The 10,212-nt window shown below is 42.8% G+C and overlaps 1 protein-coding gene across 2 annotated transcripts; it reads right to left on the bottom strand.

Annotated features, from left to right (window-relative positions):
* Positions 4,504 to 9,757, bottom strand: LOC8054497 (gibberellin 2-beta-dioxygenase 8). 2 transcript variants are annotated; one of them, XM_021452928.1, is made up of 2 exons: positions 9,599 to 9,757; positions 4,504 to 5,909 (listed from the first exon to the last, which is right to left on the bottom strand). In XM_021452928.1, the coding sequence occupies exon 2, from the start codon at positions 5,851 to 5,853 to the stop codon at positions 4,777 to 4,779; it is 1,077 nt and encodes a 358-aa protein (XP_021308603.1). In that variant the 5' UTR covers positions 5,854 to 5,909; positions 9,599 to 9,757; the 3' UTR covers positions 4,504 to 4,776. The 2 variants fall into 2 exon arrangements, with proteins under 2 accessions (XP_021308603.1, XP_002459201.1); XM_002459156.2 differs by lacking the exon at positions 9,599 to 9,757 and adding an exon at positions 8,653 to 8,916.

The raw sequence follows: 10,212 nt of genomic DNA, 5'->3' as shown, positions 1-10,212 counted from the left end.
GCAGACAGAGATTCACTTTCTGCATGCACGCACGGATGCAGGCTGCAGAATATATCGGAGGTGGCAGAGAGCGAGCTAGTGAGTCAGGTAGTTAGGCGTTTGGTGCTTGCGTTGCGTGCGAGATCATGCGTTGCAAGCTGCTTGATGTGCAGCAGGATCGGAGGAGAACTAGAAGAGAGTAGTCGAGCCGAGAGAGCTAGCAGAGATGGACATGCATGATCGATCCGACAATGGACGATGATCTACCAGAACAACATACAGTAGATGCATGGAGATCTCTCAGGCCACGGGTTGGTTGCTGGTTGCTGACTGCTCCATCAGGCCGTGGCTTGAAAGGAAACGAGCCAACTGCCCGGCGGACGGCCGGCCGACGGCCTGTTCCTTTCCTTTCCTTACCTTTCCTTTCCTGCACGGATCGGACTGGCCCGGGCGCCGGCTCTGCAAGATTAAAGCTAAAGGATCATCGTCGGAGAATGAAATCATATATACACGTCTACCCTAAATATATATATTGCATTGCCTCCTCTGTCGTTTATAAGTTGCTTCCAAGGCAGTCACAAACAGCTAGCTCTGATAGATACTAGCTAGCGATATATATACAGCGCTATGTATATACACTGCACCCTGTATGTGATAACTGACAACTGATCCATAATACTGTACTACAGGACTAGGACGTACGTTACATACAGATACAGGCAGGTATCCCGTCGCTGTAATACGGTTGGTTGCATTGCTCTTTTGCTCCAGTGAAAAGTCATCCGATCCGATGGATCGTCCATGTGGCTCGATAGATCATCATCGATGCTGATTGGCCGCGTTGGACATCCAGTTCCACGAATTCAGGCGCGCGGCAGGCAGTACGCACGCACGCATGCCCATCCACCACCAGGACACTCCAGGACTAGTAGTAAGTGTTACTGCAAGTCAAGTCACCCTGACTGCAGGTGCATGCCTCTAGCTCTCTCTTTTTTTTAAAAAAAAAAAATCAAATCTTTCCCTGGAAGAAATCTGCTAACTCATTTATCTCGATCGGTAACATCTTTGTGCAGTTCCATAAAAACAATCTAGAAGAAAATACTAATAATGCAGTTACAAGGACCGTACAATTTCTCACCTACACTACTTGTAAACTACAGTAAATTAGCCCCTTTGGAACAAATGCATAGCAATTTTGTAAAATTTTAATTCTGTAGGGAAGTTTCCTATATGTTCCTTTAACTGTAATAGGCTCTTTTTTTTTAAAAAAAACTTTAAGCTTGGCTCTTCGCCTTATCTTAGAAACCATCGGCTTAGCTGAGTCGCGAGCGACCACAAAATGTATATTGAAAATGCTTTAAAAAAGTCTCATTTTCAGTAGAAGCAAATATATCCCACTCAATATAGCATATCAATATATCATGCTATGATTCAACCAATCATCACCCATTTTGCTTCCGTGATCAATCTTAACAACATTTATAGTAGAGAAAGATCTTTCCACTACTATGTTGCTGCCATTGGTGAGATCAATGCAAGTCTAATGAGTCGATACACCAGGTCATAATGTGTATGTCTATCAGTTCTGTCCATCATCACAACAAGGTTTCTAAGATAAGTGCAACTTGATAACTCCTCATCACCTCTAACGTCAACAATGAAATTGGGAAGCTGTGTCGTAAGGCATATATAGGCGGTCATAATCAGAGAAGTCATCAACATAAATTTCAGCATGTTCCATTCACTTGTCCACGTCAAAGTTGTCAAAAGAATCCCTTGGATCAAGAAAAGCTATACATCTCAACCATTGAGTCAACTTTTCAAGAAAGCGGTTGTTTAACTCAGCAAGAATATAATCAATCACAACATTGAAAATCCATGATGAAAATGATGGTAGTAACTCACCAATTTAGCACCACAACACCTCAAACAACCTCTTAACTGCTATTTGATCTTCCATATTTGGCAATACTTTCTTCGTCTTTTCACAAAAGCTCTTTACCTCTTCAAAAAGAGGAACCAAACCATTTTTCTCATGTCATTCATATTCTTTACCATAGATCATATTAATCCAACTAATCTGAAGATGTTCTGATTTTCCTTTACAAACATTGTAACCGCTCTCGGATATTTTGATGCAATACAAATACAAATTCAATTGACTCCATTCTTTCTATCAAGCCAGATGCTTGCGTTTTCTTGTCTCTATCATTTGCATCTCCACTAACATTCTCTAGCACCTCCTATACAGAGGGCCACATCATTTTGAGATGAGCCAATGTTTTGAAATCTATGGAACACTTCGTTGCGTTGTTGTGGCAATCTTCTATTGCATCAACGTGTTCTCTAAAAGCATCTTTTGCATTTTCCAATTCTTAAAAAATTGTCTTGGTAAATGCATCATTAACATAATTGTTGGTTCTTGGTGGCTTAAAGAGATAGCAGTAAAAGCAAAATGTTGCATCCTTGCATCTATACACTATACTATATATAGCCAACCAAATTTCCCAAATCATGATTCAATAAAACCATCCCTTGATTGAGATTTACCCTATATTCGTGGAAACTTGTGATCGGCCTTTTGATTGACATGCACCCATATTTAAAAATATTCTTCTAGCATCATCTCTAATACCATGTTGGAACTCATCAATAGACTTTCTAAGTCCTGGATCAACAACTATGTCACTCATATTAAGTTCAATGTGTGCTCTTTTTGGTTCAACACAACTCGCTCTATAGTTTCAATAGTAATCTTGAACACATCTTTCTTAATAAGAAACTTGTCCACCCTAGTATGCAATAATGCAAATTGAATCATTTTCAGAAACTAAATCTAAATATGGATCACAAATTCACAATTCAGACTTCAGACTTTAGAGAGTTTTGAGTTGCAAACCTAGTAGCAATGGTGAGAGGGGTGTGCAGCTGCCAGCAGGAGCTGCAGGGGGCATATGGTTACATCTAGCTAGACTAGGAGTCTGGGACCGTCGCGGCCTCATCAGGATGCCAAGCGACGAGTGAAGGGATTGCCGCCTGTCGGCTAGGCAGGGAGCCACCATAGAGCCACTGAAGGTCAAACGACACACGCACATGAAGCAGCCAATAGACATAGAGGAGAGCGGAAGCTACGAGGAGCCACCCACTGGATGTCGAGCACATGTATAGAAAGGGTGAGACTACGAGTCACGAGATGCCAAGGGCAAGCGTTGGGACATGGCTGCTTCGTGGGCTAGGTCAAAAGCCAGAGCTGGGCCTTCTAGACTTCTAATTTTTGCAATGTTGTTGGGCTAGAATTAAAGAAGGGTAGTGGGTGCTACATGTGTTCGACCCGGGCACCCCGGGCCTTAGGTCTGCACTTGTGCTCATCCCACAACTTCCAAAGGAAACACTATTTTAGTGTACAACTCTAAATTAAGGGAAACAAAAGAATCAAATCATAAATACGGCCAAACATAGTGGTACTCTCTCCATCTCAAGTAGTCAAACTATCTAAAATATGAAAGAACATCAATATTTATGACACTAAATTAGTAATATTATTAGATACATCATTAAATATTATACTTTTATAATGTACCAATTTGGAGCCATAAAGTTTTGAAACTCCATTCTATAATGCTGGTTAAATTTAAGATACTTTAATATAGTTAGTTTAACACAACTTTAGAAATTGATTTGGGACTGAGGGGAGTATATGTATATATATATTTCACGTCTGAATTACCCCAGCTCAAAGAAGCTCCTGCATGGCTGTTTCTTTTCTCCAATCCTAGGAATATTCCATCCTTTGTCATCCCTGACAATAGCTAGCTCCAGATTAACGGGACAGCATATATATATACCTTTTGATCAACTGCCTGAGACGAATGCATGCATGATTACCTGTAAAGGAGAGACCGACTGGTCCATGCATGACGACCTTACCAATCATGCATCCTGGGGAACCACCGAATCATCAGAAATAGTGTGCATGATTGATTACTAATTAACAACAAAAGGAGCGGTTAGAAGTTTGTTATGCAGTGATGAAGGCCGGCTTGTTTCATACAGTGTGCCCAGCCCACTCCAGCTGGGGCCTTTCCTTGCAAAGTCCCGACTCATCATGCATGCATGCGTGCTTCATATTACATTTACTCTGATGAGCAGTAGCAGATACAGGATTTCAATCATAAAGGTGCCGGCTTAAGCAATGCACTCACCAAAATTTAAGGTACACAATCCAACCACCAAAAAAAGTACAAAATTTATGCTCCATCTGTTTCAAAATGTAGGTTTATATTAAGGTTTTTAAAACTTTGACAATGTTTATAAAAAGTAAATTAAAATCCACAGTTTTGCATGCTAAATTATGCTGTGCCCAGACCAGACCACTCCTGCTTGAGTCCTGTTCCTTGTAGAGTCGTGTGCACATCAGATCGACATGCTTTGTACTTTTGTTTTTAATAGCACAGTACAGAAATATAATACTGGTGGACCATCATTTATACATACATTAAGCTTTGTAGCATACACAAATACCGGTGGACCATCATTTATATACATTAAGTTGAGACAGAGAGCTAGTAACTTGAGCCATATGTACATTCTTCTTTGGAGCAACTTTTACCTTTTCTTGTGGGAGTGACTAGTAGTACATACACCAAATAATAAGGGCCGTGTATCTCTAGAGGCCCTTTTAGCCTACTGGGCTCATACTTATACGTTACTGTGTCACTTGTACCCATCAAATATATGAAAGCCCAACGTAGTGAGTAATAATAGTAGCCCACACGTCGAAGTGTTGGGCGGGCCTAGTTACTCTGGTTTGCGAAAGCGTTGCAGGCCGAGCTTTCGGCCCGTGAGCCTGACGTCCTCCCTGATCTGGTTCCGGTACTCCCCGAAGGTGAAGCTCTCGTAGCGAGGAGGTCCGCCGGCGCCGCAGCGTGGCCGGACGAGCGTGTCGTAGCTGGGGCAGAGGAAGAAGGCGACGGAGAACCGCTCCCGCGCGTCGCTGGCCATGACCCGGTGCTCGACGCTCCGGTACCGGTCGTTGCTCCACGCCTGCAGGAGGTCGCCCACGTTGACGATGAGCGCGCCGGGGTTGGGCTTGACGGCGACCCACCGCCCGGCCTTGACGAGCTGGAGGCCGCCGACGCCGTCCTGGTGCAGGATGGTGAGGAAGTCGCTGTCCGTGTGCGGGCACAGCCCGTAGGCGCCGCTGGGCGCCGGGCACGGCGGGTACCGGTTCAGCCTTAGGAAGCAGGTGCTCCGCGTGCACCGCGACACCACCGCCGCTGCCGTGTCGTCGTCCTCGCCGTCGCCGATGCTACTGTCGCCCAGCAGCAGGTCTGCGACGAGGATCCCTGCCAGCCGCTGCGCCAGCTTCGACATCGCCGTGGACACCTCCTCCACCACGAGCCTGGTCTTGTCGTCAGCCGCCGCCGTCGTATTGGTCGTGGGGATGTGGTAGGCCTCGGACCACGAGAGTTGGTCGAGGCACGTTGCGGTGGGTGTGCCCCAGCGGTAGCTCTCCGGCGAGAAGTCCAGCAGCGGCTGGCTCGCCTTGAGGTGGAAGGGCCGGCGGAAGACGGCGACCTGCGCCTGGTGCAGCTCGTCCAGCAGCGCCTGCGGCACGCCGTGGTTGGTCACCTGGAAGAAGCCCCACTCCGAGGCGGCGCGCACGATGGACGCCCGGCACTGCTCTGCTGCTGCCTCGGCGCCTGATGATGACTGCTCCAGCAGGCTGGAAAGGTCGATCACCGGGAGGAGGAAGCCCTCCTCGTCGTCGTCGGCGCCGCTCCGATGATCGACGACGTCCAGTCGGTGCGGGTGACTGTCCAAGAGATGCCTGTACGTGGCCATCAACGGCGGCTCGTAGTCGTAGTCCTCCATTGCCGTCGAGCGTCGACGAGCTCGAAGCGGACGAGGATTGTTGCGTCAACGATGACCTGTACGATCATCGACCGCGTGAATATATATATGATGTTATACTTACTAGTCATTGTTCGCCGATATATATATATATATATATATATATATATATATATATATATATATATATATATATATATATATATATATATATATATACACGAATATTTATATATATGTGGACGGTCTTGTCAAAGACGATCGACGCACGTACATGTGTGTACATATATACATGCAGACATATAAAATGATGTAGCTAGCTAGAGCTACCTTTACAATTCCAAGTTCTAAACCATTCATATTTGTATCACTAAAAAATCGATCAAAATGCGGCGAACTTTACAGACAATTCAATATATTGATTGAGATGCATGCATGCATATTCTTGTCGATCGGTACGTATACATTATGCTGCGTTACCTTCCAAGCAACCGTACGTACGTGTCAGTGCATATATAGTCACTGCCACATGTGGAGGCATGCATGCGTATGAATTAGGTAATACAACGCAAATATATATATATATATGAAAATATGAATATAAAGTCCAATGGAATGCTGATAGGAACAAGAAAGACAAAATGCATGCATATGCATATACACCTATATATAAAATGCCAGATGAACGCGAGAACATTCTCAGAATCTACGCTGATCCTTTTGTCTTCCGTTGCAGCTCACCCAGAGCTGTGCCCAGTGGTACTAGTACATACCAGACGCCTAATTTGCTCAAACAATTCTGTTTTTTTTATGTGCGACTTTATTTATATAATCCATTTTAAATTACAAGTCATCCCCATTTTCTTGAGATTCAAAACATCCTAAGTTTGACTAGAATTACAAAGATTCTATCTCTGTATTAATAACTTGGAATATTTTTATGGCTAAATATGCATGTTCAGAAATAAAAATCATATCTTTTTTTATTAGAATATCTAATGTGTAATTGCATATCCAGCAGGTGCAACACACTATTACAAAAAAAAAATATTAGTCTACAAACACACTCTGGTTTAAAAACTCTTTAGGAAAAGCTAGGGGGTATGAGCTAAGATTTTTTTTCCTCCTACTGTGAAGTATTACTATGGTCTTGTTTGGCATAGCTCAATTTCATTAGTACTAAAACTGTTTTTTTTTTGGAAAATAGCTTCATGAGCATCTTTCTAGATGAAGCTAAGTTATTTTGAAAAAAATATTTGGTAAAATAGCTTCACCAACTACTTTTTGCATAGATGAGAGAGAGAGAAATGAGGGAGAGGGCTGCAATAAGCTACTTTTTCAGCTTCATCTCAACTCATGTCCTTGTGAGAGGAGAAGAAAAACAGCTTTACTCATGAAGCTGTTTTAGAAACAAATGTTTGGCAAAAGAAAAAAAACAGGTCATGAAGTTGTTGTGAGCTGTACCAAACAGACCCTATAACATATGTGAAGTATTTGTCCTATAGTCCGTACATATGAAGTAGTCTTATTATAACACACTCATAATGTTAAACCAGCTTACACAGGTATACTATATTGGAAAGCAAGTCTCGGAAACAACAACTGCACATTTGTAGGTGAGTTAAATGCATGAGCAGCCTCTGAACTTATCAAAGACGCTACTTTGATCTACAAACTTTGAAAACTCATTATATATACTTCCTAGTCCTAATCTTGTTAAGTGGTGCGCCGTAGACTGCAGTGGTCTGTATGGTCCAAAATAGACAGTGCATCATTTTATAAGTTTAGAGATGTGCAGTGTGCACCACTTAGCAGATTTAAGGATCTAGGAATGTGTTTTCAAAGTTTGTGAACCTAAATGGCATCGGTTAACAAATTCAGGAGCCGCTTATGTATTTAACTCTTTTTAGGCTGATCAAATAGTCAATATATTCCATCCCTCCATGAATAAATCAATTCCTAGAGTTAAATTTTCCTAAGTTTGTTTGAATTTAAAGAAAAAAGTATTAAGATTTATAAAATCAAATTAGTATCATTAGATATTACCATAAAATAAATTTTCATAATATGCTCATTTAGTGTCATAAATATTTGTGCTATTTTCTATAAATTTGGTCAAACATAAAAAGTTTTGACTTAAGACAACTCTAGGAGCTGATTTATTTAAGGATGGAGAGAATATTTAATTACCGACTTAATTAGTTTACCCACAGATACCCCATGCTCAATGAAACCTAAGAGTATACAGCTCGATTAGTTCTTTAATTTATTTTACCAATGTTTAAACCCTTATGCTATCTGTTGACTGTTGCCATGCTGACTTATAATAGTGCATGCCTTGTGCAGAGGCCAGAATGAAAAACCATTCCTCCTTCTAAAACCATCTACATGAAAGTTCGTTTAGCATACATAGACACCTGCATATACATGTCATCCTCCAATCTCTAGGACGACCCATAATTATCGCCCTTTCTGTTGTACTAGATATAAATTATGTACCTTATGTTCCTTGATAATTACTTGGTGATGGGAAAACTAAAGGAATATCCAGAAACAAACCCAAAAGTAAAACAAAAAAAAAACGAAGAAACTTGTATCGATCGGCAAGCCATCATCTCAAAGCGTCCTTGATGGACGATATATATGCATGCATATGCATACTAGCTAGCTACAATTACAACTCTTGGGACATGCACATATTATATACTATATGCTACTATGAACATAAATATTGAGAGTATATAACTAGATGGAAGAAGCAAAATAGGTAAGAAACAACTCGGGGTGAGTGAGAGAGGCTGAGAGCTATTAGTGTCGAACCTGCTTGTGATGAAGGTCTCACAAGCTAGCTATACATATAGCTTGGATATATATATTGATATCTGTCGCACACCAATCGAGATTTCGTTAGCCTCTTTGGATGGTTTAATTAGTAGGTGATGAACAAACAAAGGTGCAGCCCTGGATGGTCTATATATAAAGGTTGGGAGAGAGGCCGGCCGGGGTAACTTGCTTGTTATTCAGTGATAGGAAGGGATAGCAGAGATGAGAACGGGTTGGTGGAGGCCCCTATACTAGCTAGCTACTAGAAGGCGTTTTATATATGTTGGGACCCTCCTCTTCGTTCCAAAGGAAGAAGACGACGACGTCGGAGCCTTCCCTTTTCTTTGTTATATATCCATCCATCAGATCTCATTAGTTCACATATAGGACGAATGTGTGGACAGTCGCTAGCAAACGTTGAGACATGCGCCTCCTCTAATCGATGGATCCTTGAAATATACACATGTTAAACTTTGATCAATGTATTTAATTTGGCTACTACTACCTACTAGCTATCTAGCTACCTGCCTGCTTGTACTGTGGGAATGGATGGGGATATGCATGCTATGCTAGTATATAGAATAAAATTTGTACCGCGTTCAGCCAAGAGATCAATAACGCAAAGTCAATAGCATCATCTTCACAGTATGTATTTGCCATGCAACACGTACCGCGCACGCATGGCCAGGGGTGTCGTGGGAGATATATACAGGATACTGATTGAGAGGAGGTGGCGACTAGGGTGGAGAATGGTTGAACCTTGTGTGTCGCCTCTAGCACTAGCTTCTACTCCTATAGAGGCCGGGTCCTTTATATGACTCTTGCCTTGCAGATTAGTATACTATTTTGACACACTTGTGGATCTAATCTACAACGTATATGATTTTCTCTTGAACATATATCATCAAGAGGGATATAGCCATTCCACGTGTGTTGTACGTACTTTGTAGAGAGGGCATGCGCTCTCCTCCTCCTCCTCCTCCTCGGGTGGTTGTGAATTCCACACGCCTCGCTCTTCCAACCTCTTGAATTTCTCTCTCGCTCTGCATCAAAATCATCTCTCTCTCTCTCTCTCTCTCTCTCTCTCTCAACATCTATCGATCGGTCTCTTTAGCTAGCTATATATAAGAAGCTCTCTTCTCTTTTCTTTTCACTCTCATAAAGTCACAATCCCTCTCTTGGGTTGATGAGGAGTACATGTCGTTGGACCGTCGAGCTACTAGCCAACAGGCCACACGGGACAAGCAGGGACAGGGACCGGCCGGACCCCCCATTGATTAGTTGGTCACCGTAGGAGACGCCCATGCATCCCATCCCAATCCATCACTCACTCTGAATTTGCTTGCATTGTTTGCTGCCGCACACGGATTCCTCACATATTAGTGAATGTGTATGTGAACCAGGCCAGGACACACACGCGCGCGCAGTTGCAGTTACAGTACTGCATCAGCAGCTCGACGCTCGCAGCTCTCTCACATCACATGCATACCTCTCGCCGGCCTGCACTGTACAGCACTGCACTGCCCTGCCCTGCATGCTCCTACTGCTGCCACGTAT

This window comes from Sorghum bicolor, chromosome 2 (genome assembly GCF_000003195.3).
Source record: "Sorghum bicolor cultivar BTx623 chromosome 2, Sorghum_bicolor_NCBIv3, whole genome shotgun sequence".
NCBI lineage: Eukaryota > Viridiplantae > Streptophyta > Magnoliopsida > Poales > Poaceae > Sorghum > Sorghum bicolor.
This window is presented reverse-complemented; position numbering and strand designations above follow the sequence as displayed.

Excerpts from the sequence above, each read along its gene's own strand:
- LOC8054497 (XM_021452928.1), bottom strand. The coding sequence starts at position 5,853 with ATGGAGGACTACGACTACGAGCCGCCGTTGATGGCCACGTACAGGCAT.